Here is an 18,410-nt window from a genome sequence, read left to right on the forward strand (position 1 = left end):
TTTTTAGTTATAGTTTCTTGATGCAGTAAGGCTTTGTCGCGAAAGTGTGAGATTCTTGAAATCGCAGAAGAAATATCCCTTCACAAGGGAGCAAAAGGCGGCCTCCTCAGCATACTGGCGAATATTTGATGCCTTGCTCCCAACTTTAAGGCAAATCTGTGTAACAAGTGTGTGTAGAATTTAGTTTGAATCAATTGGATTGAAACCAAATAATCTGAAAATACCCATTGCTACAGCCATGGACATCGGTGCAGGTCATTTGGTTCAAATTATATTTTTTTTACAATCCACACAAACCAATCTCTACCTCTGATGTTCACATTATCCCCTAACCACAAGCCCCTCACCTCTAATGACTGACCATATCCCTAAAACCTCTAACCCCGTATCCTCTTACCCATAAACCCGTACCTCCTACTCTAACTCCTAACAACTAACCCCTGAGCCCTTACCACCAGTCCCTTATTTATAATTCCTTATTCACTACACAAAAATTCCTAATACATTATCCTTAGCCCTGTGCCCTGTCCCGTGACCTATCTTCTATTTTTCAGACATATTGTCCTTTTAAAAAATATTTTCTCATTAATTGTTTTTCAACCCATTTAAGTTCAACTGCATGTAATTCAAACCAAATGTTTTGCACTACTTACTTACTAAGGGGGCCATGCTTACCTTCTCTGTTGCCAACAACCTTTGAGGTGCAGGAAACTGTGGATAAAAGCTACGCTACCCTTAGTAAACAGATTGTAACATCACTGGATGAACTGATCCCTCTAAAAAGGGTGAAGAACAAGCCTCGGAGAACTAATGCTTGGTTCACTGGTGATCTTAGCCAACAGAAACTCCGCTGTAAACAGGCGGAGCGTGCTTGGAGGAGAGGGTACGCGGATTCAAATCGCGCAGAATACAGACAGGCTCTGCGGGAATATAAAGACCACCTAAAGATGGCTAAGGCGAAGTTTCTGGAAGACTCACTGGCCAAAGCCACCAACAAATCACAGACCCTTTTTAAGCTGGTCAACAACCTGGCAAACCCGGCCTGTGCAGTTCCAGTCACCACAGCATCTCAGGAGCTGTGTAATACCTTGGCCTCTGCATTTGAGGAAAAAATCAGGCTTATCTTGAGTGGCCTCTCGACTTCGAGCCATTTGGTCCCGATAGAGTCCTCTCCACGGAAACCTCCTCACCCTCTGGGTGTGGAGGAGGTTAAGGGGGAACAACAGCAATTATCTTGCTTTCCTATCCCTTCCTTGGAGGAATTCTGTATAGTGGCTAATGGTGTGTCGTCGGGCTCTCCACTTGATCCCTTGCCACATAGGATATGGAAGGTCTTTCAGACAGAACTGCTACCTCCGTTGTATACCATCTGCTGCCAGTCTTTGACTTCAGCTTCGGTTCCTGATAGCTGGAAGCTTGCAATCGTGACACCATTGCTAAAAAAGGCCTCTCTGGACCCGCTTTGTCCTGCCAGCTATAGGCCTATCTCGCTGCTTCCATTCCCTATAAAAATTCTAGAGAAGTTGGTTACAAGAACTTTATCAAACTTTCTGGAATCTAACGCTTGTCTGGACGCCGTCCAGTTTGGATTCAGGCCAGCACATGGGACTGAGTCCGCCCTGATCACCGTGTTGGACGATCTGCGAACGCGTGTCGATACGGGTAAGGCAGCATTTTTAGTGCTGCTGGACATGTCGGCCGCGTTCGACACGGTGGATCACGCTGTCCTGCTGGATCGTCTCCAGAGGGCGGGCGTGGGTGGTCTGGCGCTGGGCTGGCTTGAATCTTACCTGGAAAATAGGCAACAAGCAGTTGCATTACCACCTTTCCGGTCAGACATACGTCAGGTGAAGCAGGGTGTGCCACAGGGGTCGGCGATTAGCCCGATCCTCTTCAACCTATACCTCCGACCCCTAATCAGTTTGATAAAATCTTTCGGCATCTCGGTCATCAATTATGCCGACGATACACAACTGATTTTTTCCTTTGAGGGTAAGGAGGCGGTTTCGAGGGATACTTTCCATCAGTGTATGTCGGAAACAGCAGAGTGGCTTCGCCTTAACTCACTCCAATTTAATGGGGCAAAGACCGAAGTGCTTCATTGCTCATTGGATCAGTCCTCTCGCACGTTGCCAGAAGGTTTTTGGCCGGCATCCATCTTGGGTACGGTGACAGCGGTGGAGTCGGCCCGTAACCTGGGGATTCTGTTTGAGCCTGGTCTGCAACTGGATGCCTCGGTGAATAAGACTATAGCTACGTGCATGGGCCTGCTTCGAGCCCTACGTAAAATCTTGCCGTTGCTCCCCCCAGAGGCTCGTAGAGGTGGTGCGTAGTACTATACTCAGTAGGTTAGACTACTATAACGCACTACTTCTGGGGGCACCTAAGTCTTTAGTAGGTAGGCTGCAGAGGGTTCAAAACATGGCGGCCAAACTGGCTTTAGCCCGACCTCGCTCCGCGTCATCTTCAGAAGCATTATCTGACCTCCATTGGCTGCCTGTCCAGCAGCGTATTTTCTTCAAAGCTGCCTGTATTGTGTTTAGAGCGCTCCATGGGCTGGGACCGCTGCCACTCCCAACTTCTTTTCTCGTGGTACCAGGCTGCTAGACCCTTAAGATCCTCCTCGGCTTTTTTGATCACAGTCCCTAAATTTGTTAGAGTGAGGATGGGTGGTCATGCTTTTGGTTTTACAGCAGCTAAGCTGTGGAATACCCTCCCTCTGTTGCTAAGGAGTAAGCAAGAAATCTCCTCCTTTAAAAAAGAGTTAAAGACCTATCTCTTTCCAAAGTAATGTAGTGTATTAGATCTGATGACTCATTGAAGGTCAAGCGCCAGGATACCCTTGGGGTGGCAGTAGCGCTTAATAAGAACTCAATACAATACAATACAATACTTGCCAATTACCTGTCGGGCATGGAGTTGCACTTTTAGCAGTGTTTCTCATTACTGAATGGCTCCTGTTCCAGATCTTGTCTGCACCCAACAGTTTGTGCTTAGCACAACTCTGTCCTTAACCCTGTCTGCAGAGGGAATTGAGCCAGGGCTGCTGCTACAAGAGCCCAGAATGACGAAACCTGTAGCATCGCATGTGGAGTGACTACAGCACTTCAAAGGGCAACCACTTCAAGTAGCCAAATGATTTAGCACTTCAGAGAACATTGAAGGACGGGCAGAGTGCCTTCCTCAATCCATGGCATCTAAAGGCTGCTCTTGCTGCGGAAACGAGTCCTCCTCGCAGGGTATGAAAACACACTAGGCACCTTGCACTAGTGTAGTTAAAAAGATAGAAAGATAGTTACAAAGTTTGAATGATTACAAACTTTTTTTTATTTTTTATAAACTGATAGTTGAGGCAGCCTATCAGTTGCTTAGCACAATGAACAAGCGACTCTCTTAACCACTTCACTGATGCTCATGTGTTTTTTAAAAACTTTGAATGACAGCCTGTGTTTTGCTTCCCTTGGATTTAGCATTTGATTTGGTTTTACAAAGATTGTATGAGCAGATCCGTATACCCACTGACCTGCACTTGCCTACTTTAGTGCTGAACAAAAGGTGTACATTTTATATGTTCTGTTCCTTTTTCATTTTGAAAAGCAGTGTGTTTTGTTGCTAAAGGAAACCACAAAGTGTGGGTCATTCATCAGTGGCGCTGGCAATGCCGCTTTGCATAACTTATAAAGATGCGATGGAATTTATCTGTAATGTTTACAGAGGATGTTCCTGCTGTTAATGAAATCTTGGAAATTAATGTCATGGCATTTAACAAATGAGCTATGACATTGCACACTAACAATTTGTGTTGTAATAGCTCATGCTAATGTGAAATATCGTCTAGAACTATCCGGTGGCGGCTGGTAAAGGAGGAAAGGGGAGGGGAGGGGATCAAGCTTGGGGGGTAGACGACGACAAAAAAGGAGGTAAAAGAACTTGCCTGCAGCCCACCGCATGGCTCCCAGCCTTCCCTTCAGCCAATCCTGAAGCTGCTCTCATGCATGAGAGCAGCTTCACAATTGGCCTGAGCGCTGAGGATTTGCGCTTCCAGGGAGTCTGGGAGCCTGTGCTTTGCTATCTCCAACCCGGCAACGCAGTTGGGTTGGAGAGAGCTTCACTTTGCATGACGCTTTGGCCGGCCTGAGCCAGCCAGCCAAACCGCCCTGCGCACTGACAGCAGTGCACTACCACTCCCTTCGATGCCTATAATCCCCCTAGCTCAGCCCCCAAGACTCAGCCTGGAAACAAAATAAAACAATAATAAACCAGGGTTTAATATCGTTTTATTTTTATTACGCTGCTGGGGTGGGGGGGAGGGGGAGGGAGACTCACTTCTCTGCCATAGCGGAGGAGCCCCCGCTTCAACTATAATTTCCAGAAGTTGCAATCTAGTATTGGGCACAAATGCACTTCAATGGGAAGCGGCAAATGTCCCTTTTTGGGCAGACGGGTGGTGTTCTAATGTGGTTTGCATGCTTTGCTGCATCTGTAAAGGTCGGTGTATCACATTGTGATAAAATAGCCAAGCATTAGACATGGGAAATGTGGACCTTTTCAAGTGACCGAAATCCGAATGTGATGGGAAGTGAGAGGAGTCCTGTATCTGGGGCAGTGCGTATTTTTGCATGGCATAGAACACGAGTCAATGGGAGATAAATCCCTTTGTTTACACAAATCTCATTTTTTGTCAAATGCCTGAGCAAGGGTCAAAGACCTGTTTTTTTAGTTTTTAGTGTCGGCAGATTACCCACAAGACAGTGTTGCCTCTTTTTCTGCATACTCGAAGGTTGGCCATTCGTCTTCCTGTGGAATTTGAAAGGAAACACAGTTCACCTTGGCAGACTTATATGGCTTCAGAATGTGAACCCTCACCACATGTTAATCTCTTTCTCAATATAGCCTGCTTTGCATCATATTGTTATTTAATCAATTTTACAGAACATCCTTTGAAAATGTACTTCTCATTCTGTCTCTCTTTTGCCCTTTTACCCCTGAAGTATTGAGTAATGAGAATGTTGCACATGGGATTCTTGATCTCTCACATCTTCTTCTGCCCATAACATCTTTGTTTATCCCCAGTCTTTTATCTACCTTTATCTTTTTTCGCTAATGTCACCAATGTGTTCACAAATATGAAATGTGCTTTCTACCCAGACAAACCAATAAGGGTTGGACTACTACTCTTTCCTATAACTTTGCTACTCTTTCCTATAACTTTGCCATGTTACATCTTAACAATGCATCTATAGAGAATACTGACATGGACTTCATTGCTGAGCCCATCAAATGTCCACATGAATGCACAGTGAACACTGCAAGCTCTTCTGAAACTTGGGGTCTTCCTAATGTTAGCCTGCTTGTTACCAGGCACCATTGCTCACTTTAGTGCATGTGGAAGAGCAGAGGACTTGCTGTGGAATTACTATGAATGAGGTGAGCCACAGAGTGATCCAGGGGTTCATCTTCAGGAAAGGCTAATCCCAAATGCTCATTGCAAATGCATAGATCAATCTTTTTTTGAAATACAGAATTGCAGGTGCTTGCTCCTTATTCAGGTCTACTCCAGGTAACAATTTGTACAACATTTATCAAGGATTCTAGGGACCCATGTCTGGTTGAAACCTTTCAATCACATTTTTTATGCATGTTTAAATGGGTATACTTCTTTTTTTATGGACGCTTGTCTGGTAATGTTATATGACTTGCATATTGTACCAAGCAAAACTCACACTTCCCAAAGAGTTGTATGGTAATTTTTACTGTTTGAAACCATAAAAAATGTTGCAACTATTGCTTCCTATTGTGGCTCTGCAGATTATCAGGGTTAAATCTCCTGCATTCAAGGATCTATCATGGGATAGTATTCTTGCCACTTTCCATCTGCCAGGCCTCCGTTGTTAATTTGTAAAAGAATGACTGCTAATGCTCAAAGTTCCGCTTTGAAGAGCACGGCCAGCGCTATTAAGTATTAGTTTGCCGAATACCAATGGTGTGTGACTTGAATCCACCTCATGCCTCTTTGATCCACCACAAGCCTATCCATCGCACTCATGCTTTCTTCCTTTGTGACAGTTTTTCCTATCTTTCTCTTCCTCCTTCTTTCCCCTTTGTGTGTTTTTCACTCTCTTGCCGTCGGTAATGTATGATGATGAATAATGAGCGCCAATCTCCAAAAAACGAGCGCCAGTGGGCGCAGAGGAAATCACCAGCTCAAATTAAGTACTTCCTGCAATAGAAGTGATTAAGCAGCGATATGTCAACGGGATGCCTGAAGTGATCGAGAAGATCATGCACGCACATCCTCTCACTCTCTCCTGCACTTAATCTGCCCTTCTTTCTTTCCTGCAGCGAGTATTCTGTACAGAAAAATCTAACTTTACATAATTTTTTGCTATTTAAACTTTGTCCTTGGGGTTTGTCCCTTAACTCTTCTTAAGATTAAAAGAACCATTGTTAATTCATTGAGCAGCTTGACTGGTGTGCTCCTTACTAAAGCACTGCCAGTGGAAGCTGCAGGTTGCATGGCATCTGCTTACAAGGAGCATGTTGTGGAGACTGAACTGTTCATTCCAGATAATTGTCATGCTCACAGTTTTCTTGTTCACCACTTTGTCTTTGCAGCACTCAAGCTCTGGGGACCTGAGGAATTTACGAAAAGGCTTATCCCCGTACCACTCCGAAACACAACTCTCGTCACTGCCGCTGTACCCAGACCCAGTCCAAAATGTAAGACCTGTGAGGGATATTTTCATCTCCATTTTCTGAAACGATGAAACTATAACAAAAAGCAAATCTTAGCAAGAAGATATTCCATCATTCACTATATCCACCTCTAATATTTCTTTCTTTTGTATCATTTCAACATCGTATCATATGCAGATGACATTCAACTTATGTTGGCTTTTCAACAGCTTAATGACACTGTGGTTGGTGATTTTCAGGGCTATTTCATTGCTGTTGCAGACTGGATGTACAATAGCTGTCAACAACTTAATTCTGATAAATCAGAAATTGTAGTGTTGGTACTCCTTCCCCAGTCAATGCTATGAGACGTTGGCCTCCTGAGCTGGGGCGAGCACCCAACCCCTAAACTGTTGTCAGAAATCTGGGGATGTTAATGGATATGGCTCTATCTTTCAAACCCCAGGTGTTGACCACTTCCACCACCTGTTTGGACCTTCTAAAGTCATTAAGAATGTTCTTAAAATACCTCTCCCTAGTCACCTGGAAGGGTATTGTACATGCAATAATCACTTCCAGATTAGATTATGCTAATATACTCTATCTGGGAGCTCCTCAGGGCCTGCTCGCCCGGCTTCAGCATGTCCAGAATGCTGCAGCTCGGTTTGTACTGAATATTGCAAAAAGACACTCTATTAGGCACGGCCCAAAACCGCTTCATGGTTGCCGGCTAAATCTAGAATCAAATTGAAAATATATGGTTACGCACAGAGCCTTCTATCAGATCAGCCCTAGGTACATCCAGGACAAGTTCAAAAAATACCTTCTTCCTTGGGCACTCCGCTACCCCAATCATAACCTGCTGTGTCCCCCTAAAGTGTTGGGAGCTAGATCTAGTGGTAGATCTTTTTCTTTTTTAGCTCCCAGTCTCTGGAATGCTCTACCACTGTACCATTGATATATCTAGTGAAAGCCCAGCTGAAGACCTTTTTGTTTCGAGAAGCATCATTGTGTTCCTACTGCCATCACCGTCAAAACGCCAGGACACTTCTAATAAAGCGACAGATGCTCTACATACATTTTTCTTCATTCATCAATTAATTTACTATTGGTCATTGTCTGGTGGAACATGCCTATACTGGCAGTCACTTCTGCTTTAATACATACATAATTTTCTTTTTTTTGTAAAAAAGCTTGAAATGCATTTTAATTTGACTGAATATAAAGTAATACCCTTTTTCCATACGTATGTTTCAAAAAATTTAAGCTCCAAGGCAAACCGGGGTTGTCCGTGATGTATGCACAGTGAACCATGGATGGCAATTATTGAACCTTGTTTTTGACCATAAATTAAACTGAGTAACTCCTCTCTTCAATAAATAGAAAACTTTGAAATACAATGCCATTGTTCCCATAGGCCATCTGTACATGATGAATATTAGCCACATAGAATTTGGTGTGTCAGGGGCAATGTCACTGGTATGTGCTCAACATATAAGATGAGAAACATGCCTGAAATAAGGATGTACCACGGTATTTGGAAAGAAAAGCAACTCAAGTAATTTGTCATAAGAAACTTGAGCAGAGTATGATGACAGCTGTGTGTAGATCAAAGAGAGCTCTTAAGATTGTAGCGTGAATGCAAGATTTGGAACGTTTTGAAGACACTGGATTTGTGTTTAACCACCACTTAATTTCTATTGTATACTTAAGTGTTTGTCCTTCTATTTTTATCCTTTCCTCATTCTATCAAATGTAGTAGTTAACCACCTTACTTGTTTATTGAACACAGACAACCCTATGTGATGCCCACTTCGTTCCATGTTTGCGTAATAATTGAACATTTCCAGTTTTTTAACATTTTGGTAAACTCGTACTTTCATTCTGCCAGCACTGGCACATACAGGAACAGAGATCTACATAAAAAAATGGTTTGACCTAGATCACCAATTCCATCAAATAAGGAAATCTGGATCAGAATTTTAGTTCAGCCGGCAGAGTCGCAACCATGTTAATCGTGTGTGCAGCCTTCCACCCTGGCAGCCCAACACTAAGTAGCTCAGCATCTATATGATTTTGATGAGTGTGTACGCTAATTATGGGCACAATAATTTGCACACAAGTAGCAATGATGATTGATTGCGGATAACGTCTTTGCATCCTACAAGGGATCATGTCTTTCACAAGCTCAGTAGGACTCCGTCTTCAATTTGTGGTGTGCGGCAATTTCTTACCATCCTGTGATCATTTCTGTTATAGAGAGCTGTTTGTAACAGTCACACCTGTGCAAACCCTGCCCTTTCCTTCCACATATTATGTGTATTGCTACTGTTGTTGTTACTGGTGTATCAATGAGAAGGGCAAAAAAGTAAGAACAAGGCAACAGGCCCTTTGCATGCATGCATCCAGGATCAGGAACAACGTCTCCAAATCAATCGTGGATCAGGATTGTCCCGGCCATGCCGGCTCCAATTCAGGAAAGAGTTAAGACGCACATTTTAAGAACACTACGATTTGCAATAACAGTCTACTAACCAGATACATCCCCAATCCCTCGTTGACCGTATCCTTGCCTTTGACCCTATACAGTTCTCTGCTGCCTTTGGATAGATTTATTCTATACGTATACCACATACTTATAACGAGCCTATGAGGCAACATCATCTGTATGACTTTTACTGTCATCATAGTTGGACCACATTGAGTGGACACAAGTGGTCATGGCTGTGGCCCATGTTTAGACAGCCTCGTAATATACCCTGGTGTGATAATCACACATTTACTGCCTGGAGACGTGATATCACCCCTGAGTTTGTTTCATTTCAAATAAACATGTAAGAACGTATGTGTGGAGAGTTATTATCCATTTGTTGCTGTTAGTAAACTGTACTAATTGGCTGTAATGCCATATTCCTGCATTTCTTAAGATTCACTGGAAGAGGACAAAACTGCAGTAAACTGATCACTGCATATTTCTCCCATTAAACTAGTTCTGTAAATGAAGTGCTGGGCACCAAGTGATTCTATAGTTTCAGGATACACCCTGAAACTGATTTGCCAGTTGAAAGATGCTGGAATCCTGGCTACTCACCATGCAGTTTCCTTAGTATTTGTCAACGTGGATGATTTTGGGGGTCTAGCCCACTTTCATGCAATGTAGAGCCCTTCAAACTTTGTAACATAACATTAATTCTTTGTATAATGCTGTGCATAAGCACAGTGTGTTTTCACTTTGCTATCATCGTTTTAGTGTTAAATGTTACAACTGGTGATGCTTGGTTCAAATCAGTCAAATACAAAACTTTACATCACAATAACTTTTTCTGCCCGATTGACAATGATTTTTCTGTGAGCAGATGTGACTTACCCCTGATTTGTTAGTAGGTACTACTAAATTTACAATGGTAAATTTGCATGTTCATTCAAAACAATTTGGGAATCAGATCTTCTGTGTCTGTGGAGACTGTAGATCAATGATACTCAAAGTACGGCCCGAGGGCCACTTGCGGCCCTCTTGACTTTTACATGTGGCCCCCCCTGGTGAACAGCAGCACGAACTGCTGTTTAGTTGCTGAGCTCAAACATTCAGAAAAAAATGTTAAATGGGCAAGCCTTTATTAACCTGCAAATAAAGGATTGGCCTTTAATTTAACATTTCTTAGACCTCCTTACACAATCCCTGACCCACCCAGACCCCCTACCCTGCTGGCATCCATGCGGCCCGCGGATCCACCACAGACAATACTTTGTGGCCCCTGGGTACATGTTTGCGAGTACCCATGCTGTAGATGAATTGTAATATCACCGAGGGCATGGCAGGAGGTTAAGACAACATGCATTTTTACAGGCAAGGAAAGTGTTGCCTAAATTAGGGAGTCCAGGTGATCAGTATATGAGAAGGGAGCCTAAACAAGCTTTTGACCCTGAATACGACCTTAAAAGAGGAGGCGAAGAGATCAGACTCGAAGCTAAAAAATGAAATGGATGTTCTGGTCAGGTAGGCTACTAATGCATTAAAATAGAAATGAGTTCTCAGAGTTGCTCTGCTGCACAGAGGACACTCTGTTAGCAGATTTGTTCCAGACCAGTGAATTAGCCGCAATGCTCTGAATCAGTGAAGGCATCAATTGGGATGGACATAAAAGCTCATTTGTCAGGGTACTCCTATTTTATGCTGATGGGAACACAAAGATGATTCTATGTGGTAATGAAGTAGGTCAAAGAGAGCAGCGGACGGTGGCTGAGCTAGTGCAGAACGAAGAGGGGTAGAACTGGCGTAAAGGTTTAGCCTGCTGCTAGGGTTTCTGCCTTGCTTCATGATGACTGCAGTGTTTCCAGTCCTGGGTTCGCCAGTTCAAAGGACGCAATCAAGACTAAAACCGTAGAACTCATTAGGTCAGTGCATTGAAACCCACGGCACGAGCTAGGTGGTTGAACCGAGCCAGCCCTTTCTGCACTCGTTACATTACAAACCTGACCATTGGCCATGTACCTGCAATAGCCTCCTTCATGGGTGGTCCATCTCATGACTCTGAGCCCAAGGCTTGCTAAAAGTGCTAGTTATTTAAATATCTCACTCAACTGGATCGCTCTGAAATGCTAAATATAGTTCAAATAAAAGATCAGGTTTTCATTTTCGAAAAATCAATCTTTTCGTGGATCATCTGGGTTGAACCAGGCACAGCTCGGCTTCCTTTGGCATGGTGCCAGTGAGGGCAGTTTACCTCATTTGGATATCCCTTCATAGACCATGAAGACTCTCCTGTGCACACAGATCTGCTCACTCAGCACTTAACTTCTGATAACATGTTTTTAACCGTTTTAAAGAAGGGAGATCCGGCCGAACATGATGTGAAAGACATTTTTGCCAACACTAGGCTCCGCTTCTGCTGAGATAGGTAAGGATTTAAAGGATATTTAAAATTGCGGAAACCTGTGACAGCCGTGAAGACGCACCGCCGGCAGTGCTTCTGGGAAAGTGAAGAGAGGGTCCCTACAGGACCCCTGATGAAGGAGCGGGACTGCAGTGCATCTTATTACAAGCTGGACCAGGCTTAATGGAACACGGATCATTCACCTCGGTGCATTTCATCCGCTGAGATATGACAACAGTAATTTAATAATGATATTTCTTCTGGCAGTCGGGCTCCTTTCTATTAAAATGCTGTCTCTGGTGGCTAGAACATAATAAAATCAATTGGGTCTGATAGAAAAAGTGATTCAAACGACTGCCTAATTTAGTTGGAGCCCTGAACATTTAATCAGTATCAATGCGTGCTATTGTAATGCTTTTACCGCGGCTTAGAAGAGATGGATTAGGTCTGCAGGCGGATCAGAGCGCGGTAGTCACTAATTTGTCTCACGTTCCTTCTGTTTTTGTATTGTCCTTGTGCATCTTCTTGCCACTTTACTATTTGTTGCTAGTTGCTGCTGAGGGATGTGCAGCAACCTTAGTGAAATGGTGCAGGCCTCCTGCCAGGGCCGGAGTTGGACCCTCTGTCGTCAGTGTTTCTTCAAAGCATTTGGGGTGTGGGGGAATCTAAAATAAGTAAGTGTTGGCAAACCAATAGGTGGTGTTGGCTACCAGCTTTTTGGCTTTGTCAATGTATGCTTTGTTTTGTCATGGTTGTTGATAAACTTTGTTGGGAAACTGGTGGTTTAACAATCTTAAAAAAAAAAATAGTTGCCTAACAGCAACAATATATGTTTGGTTTCAAAAAGCACACACTGCCATAGTACTCCCTGGCATTTAAGGGAACTACTTTGTGTGTCCCTTGTGAAAGGGAAGATTGCCATCACTCACAGCAAAGTTTTGCGAATGGCTCAAGTAGGCTGACCCATTAAGCCATGCTGCAGTGGTTCAATACATAAAAATTGTGATGCAGGCAATATAAACAAAAAATACTTACTGAAGATTTGTTTTTACAAGACAATGTAATACAGGCCATACACAAAGAATGTAATCTGATGTGGAGGAATGGATCCGAAGGGTACCCAGCGTGACCGGTCTGAAAACATAGTTGCATTGGAGATTCATCTTGTTTTGATGTATTGAATTTGTAGGCGAAAGCTCTGCCAAGTGAACAGGTCTTTCACCCACCAGGGACGCATACTGATGCCGCACCTTGATCAGACATTGTCATGCTATTTCAATACATCCAAATCAGATAAAATTCCAAGACCATGGAATTTCAAGCCAGCCTGCCCTGTCACCTATCTTTTTGACCCATTCCTCCACATCACAGTCTGGGCTCCTTGCATTAACCGCTGAGGTCTGGATTTTATTGGAGAATTTTCTTGACCCTATACGTACCAGGGCCCACCTTAAACAACGATAGGATTCCATACCACGTCAATACGGTTTTCCATGTTTGGCTTCAACATGTACTGGACCGTTGCGACCATATTAGCTCCAATCTGCTCAATAGTAATTGTCCTGTTGATGACCCTATATGAAATCACTATCGAAACACCATCTACTACTATATTCACTAACAAAAATAGTTGTTTGTTCAATTTGCAACAAAGAATTAATCTTGTACCCTTACTGTTGAACCTGAATGGTCATATTTACCATTTATTTTGTATATATACAATAGCGCGATTATGTGAGATCACTTGAGCACTGAGTTCATTTATTGTTTATTTTTTTAGAATTAAATATGATACTACAATTCTTTAGATTGTCGGATTATAGTCTTTGAGTATGGTGCAACAACATCAATGACATATATATATATATATATATATATATATATATATATATATATATTCTACTCCACTCCATCTAGCAGAAATCTGCTCTCAGGGGGTCAGATGTAGTAGATTAATTTATGTATAGATATAAATATATATCTATATATCGATATATATGTGTACATAAATGTGTGTATGTATATATGTACGTTTTTGTATGCATGCATGTATGTATATGTGTATATATATATATATATATATATATATATATATATATATATATATATATATATATTTTATGACAAGTCACTAGCCTCTCTCTACTCTTCTCTTCATAATACCCAGGCATTGTGTGCCACACTTGTTCCCTTTGCTCCTGATGTTGGGCACTTCTATATGCCACAACACTATGCAGATATCTTCACAAATCCACTACCTTGCCCTCAGCAGACTTTAATGCCTGGCTGCCTAACTCAGCTCCCATCAGTGCTGGTCCCTTTGCACCCCAAACCCACTGAGCTACAACATCGGAGATTCACGACCGCCCCCGAGTAAGGCAAGAGGGAGGTTCTGGGTCCAGTGTCCCTGATTGGACAGCCTTCTGTAGCTCCGGTTCTACTTTGTACTAAATCTTTTTGACGTGTTACTCGCTTCTTGAACAGCACCTGTGAGGTCATGATGTGACGTCAAATGCCAGAGGAGGACAAGGGATCATGTGGCTTATCTGCTTGAGAGCATCTTTTCCAAGAACGTCAATTCACCAAAGTGCGTGGGGCAGCGGAGGTGACATCACAAGCCATTTAACCTTTGCTTTCACTCACACGCGCATGCTTACACATACACACACACATCCACACACTCAGTCTCCCATAAACACACTCTCACCCGCAAGAGTGCACACAATGTACCTTTAAAATCGTGTTTTACTTCCCTCAGCCAGGGAGGGTCATATTCTAGCAAATTGTAATTCATTTTTTATTACACTAATTGTGAATAATAAAATATTATTCACTATTTGCGGATTAAAAAATAGACAAAGAACAAGGGACGTGGAGCTGCACTTGTATGCCTGGCACTGATTTCACCATCTCTGAGGCCAGGGGTCGCAAGGGGCATGCCAGGGGTCGCAGTTGGGACTCCTTGCCACTCCTAAAGGACGTCTATGATCTTTTTTCTGGCAGTGTTTTTACAGTGTATTGGATCTTCAATGTACTGCATGATGCACGGATGCTTTTTGTAAGGCTTTGCACTTTTATGTCTAGGCGCTATAATTTAAAATGTGAATCTTGAAAATGTACAGCATTGGCTCAAAGTTGCCCTCCCCCCCCCCCCCCCCATCCCCCCCACGTGTGCCAGTGGACTTAAGCTTGTGTGTTAAATGTGATGCGAGGTGGCGGGAGCCCCCAGGTCAGGTGTGCTCTCGACTCTATTCGTGGGGCACTCGCCTCGATCTGCTTTCCAGGCCCTCTTGAATCCCATTTATAAAATAAACACATTTCAGTGTGAGAATAGGATTAGGCACTGCCTTGTGGCATTAGAGCGCATCTTCAAATACTCTTGACAGCTTGTCGTTGCCTGAGTTCATATCAAGTTGAGGTTTAAGCAAAGGTGATTATGGGGTGCATCTGTTTGCGTAGATTGACTTCCTACAGTCTGGGGCGCGGTCGCCCATAATCCCCTCTGTTGCTTGCAGCTGAGATGAGGCAGGTCTGCAGAGACTGGAGTGTACAAATCCAACAAGGCTGAAAATCGGTGCTGAAGTCGGTCTACGCTATTTATAACCTCGGATGTTCTCGGCTTCTCATTGGGCCATGGCTATTGCTAGCGCCGCTTGCTCATTTGTAAGCCGCGCAGTCACAGCCAGTTGAGAAGTTCAGATGCTTCGTGAGCGTACATCTTCGGAGTGACCTACATGTGCAGTAATTGATGCGGAATCAGAACGTGGAATAACTGACTGCAAAGAGTATGGTAAGGAGGGGAAAAAACTAAAAGCCGGCCTATCCCTGTTCCCTCAATTCCGCCCTGGGAGCAGCGCTCATTACAGCCTGCCTTCCACAGAGCGCCACAGGCTACAGAAAGCAACAGTCTGAGTCGCTGCCATCTTATCCTAGTGAAGGCTACCACACATCTTTAGACTGAAACGGGTCAAGAAGTACTAATTGGAAGGAACATGGGCCCAGACGTGTACGCAGCAGACATTTATAGCAATGCGCTGTTGAGGAGCGGGGCACTGCTCAGGCCGATTTCCCCCAATTAAAATGCTGTTTCCTCCAGGGTGCGCGCTGTTGGAATAATGTGGTGCTCTTTGGGTAGGGGCCTTGATGCCAACGTGCTGTCAGCATGAACTAGAGCTGGGTAACCATCTTAATTTAAGGCACTGCACGTTTTCCCCAGTGCTGCACTCTGACAGCCAAAATGTCAGCTGATAGCCTTTCACCATTTTAGTCAAGGCAACAAATGAAAGTTGTAAGAGGGAGAATTTGGAGCCATGCAGGCATGAGTGAAAGGGACACTAAATATTTTATAAGTAGTGGAATCTTCATATTCGCAGTGGAAATTTGCAATTGCTTGTCCAGAATTTGAATGTATCCAAAATGTTGATCAAGTTGCTAAATTGCTGCCTGTCGAACCAGTAGTTCTGACCTCTAATACTTGCTTCCTGCCTGACCAAAGTGTGTTATCCTGGACAAATCGCAATCTTCCTGAGATGATCCTCTCTTACTTCTCTGCCGAGATAAGGAGGTGCTGAGGGAACGTGCATTGCCCTCATCGTTAAGCAATATTGAATAATACTGAACATTTGCATAGGGTTACTAAGGGATTCCCCACACTTTTGAAGAATTGCAAACAACTTCCGGCAACACGTGTGAATTTAGTACATGTGGAGCCAAAGGCACTGTTGTGCAACAGACATTGTAAAAACAATGTGTGACTTGCTGGTCCAACAGGGTAGAAAAAAAGCTGGAATAATAAAATAAAGGGAACACCTCTGCAGAATTAGTGTGTTAAAGAGCTTAATGGGTCACTCTCTACATATAACTGAAGTAGCATTAAAACCGTTTTGCAATATGGGTGAACTTTTTCCCAATGTATGAGTGCTAGCCATTCACTACTGAAATCACTCCACAATAAGAGAAATTTGGCTCCCAGGTAGAGAGGTTAGAGATGAGACCGTGCCCGAACTGCCGCCGGTAGACCTTACGTTGACCCTTCCTTGGTACCTGGCAACAATGAACGCCCCTACTCCAAGGAAGCATCTAGATCTAATTGGACCCAGGCCTTCTTCCTTAAAACCCCATTAAGACCGTTGTCTGAAGAACAGAAAAACACAAGCGTTGGCAAAGCCTATAGGCCTGGCATCCGTTTTGTTTTGACATGGCTTTTGCACTTCTTTTTTGTTAGGGAAGCTGCTGGGCCCTCCCTCATCGGTTCCAAAGTCGTCCATGGCAATGAGGGGGACTCCTTTCAGTGTGGATGTTCTCCCTGTGAATTCTGCTGTCACTCACAGTGAAGTCTGCCAGTAGCTAAAGTGTGCTGAACCATTGCCCTACGTTGAAGCCTCCAATGGGTGGAAGAAAATTTGAATTAGACAGTAACAGACCAATGGGTGAAGAGGGCTGATTAAAAGCCCTATAAGTGAGTATGTTACAGCATCCCCAAGAATAACGTTTTGAAAAAAACATGACAAAATAAAGCAAACATTGACTAACCTAAAAGGCTGGTGACCAATGCCAGACCTATTGGCTTTTGTCAATGTGTGTTTAGTGTTTTTACGTTGCTTGGCGACCACGCCTGGGTGTAGAATTGGAGTGGGAAGATCTATCAAAATGTCACTTTTTATGTGGAAAAACACCTTGTGCTAGGCCTGTCTGCCATGATAGGAAGTTGCTAGAACAACATCTGTAAGCAGTAGGCATGCTCATGGCAGCATTTCCAAATCGGCCTCTCCGAGGGAGGGGGCAGGCTGAAAATCAGAGCAGCTGGGAATAATCAAGGCCTACGCCGGCTCCCAGGCTCAAAGAATATATTCCAGAATGTAACTTCCGAAAGGAAATGAAAATGCGAAATAGAATTGAAACAAGCATGATTAATCCACTGTCAGGAAAGTATGTGAATGAAGACAAGTGCTTATCACCGGCTCCACGCAATGGGATGGTTTTATAGTCAGGGTCTCTGAAGACGCCTGGCAGCACGGCCTGATAGAAAGATGGCTGAATCTTGGCAGTGACCATGCTTGGGTGGGAGCTCTTGTTTAGTTGGTTAGTGTTGTTGTTATGATGTGCAGACCCCTGACCAGGTGCACCCACAACACTATGTCCAGTGGTGCAATGAGAGTGTGAGCCGACTTGCATCCATTTTGAGTGCTGCCTCAAACCTGGGAAACCCTGGGGGACATGTACTGCTGGAAGGCATCTCCTCCCTCAATATTGATTTCTTGTTACAGGTAGGACCACTGTAAACATGCGGCAAAGGGAGAACCAAATTATGAGTCGGACTGACTTAATTTTTTGGGGCATGTAAAACACAAATTATGAGAACTACTTATGGCAATTATGGCAATATTACTTCGCTGTTTGCCATTTTTAGGTCTCGCCTGACCCAGCGTATGCGCTGATCTGGCGAGACTTTTTGAGAGGGCTCCAGAAAGTGCTACCAGGCCAGCTTAGAGCTACAGTGCATGTGCGCGGGCGCGTGCGCCACGCTTGACCACGATTACTTTCACTTTCGCGGCCGCTTTGATGTTCGGGATCGCGATCACTTTTGCAGCCGCACGCCCGCTTGGCATAGCCAATAGGTCTCGCTTTTCGGAGCTTATAAGTATTTAGTTATGCAACTGTTGCATTGCTAAACACTTATAAGGTCCCAAAGGCGAGACCTATTGGCTATGCCAATGCTTATTACCCATGTTAACACTGTCTTGGCGTATTTCTCATCCTATTAGTACTATTTAACACACAAATGCAGCATTCAACTGATCTGTGACCAGCCAGCCTTTTCTCACGGCCTGCAACTGTGCGGTAACACACGTGGCAGCAGTT

General features: G+C 43.7%; 1 protein-coding gene across 2 annotated transcripts in view; it reads left to right on the plus strand.

Moving 5' to 3' along the window:
• Positions 1-18,410, plus strand: part of CCDC85C (coiled-coil domain containing 85C) — a 288,288-nt gene that overhangs the window by 236,405 nt on the left and 33,473 nt on the right. For both annotated transcript variants that reach the window (XM_085626416.1, XM_085626417.1), the window contains one exon: positions 6,616-6,720. In XM_085626416.1, coding sequence (XP_085482542.1) covers positions 6,616-6,720 — 105 coding nt within the window. The remainder of the gene's footprint in view (positions 1-6,615; positions 6,721-18,410) is intronic.

This window comes from Triturus cristatus, chromosome 9, assembly GCF_964204655.1.
Source record: "Triturus cristatus chromosome 9, aTriCri1.1, whole genome shotgun sequence".
NCBI lineage: Eukaryota > Metazoa > Chordata > Amphibia > Caudata > Salamandridae > Triturus > Triturus cristatus.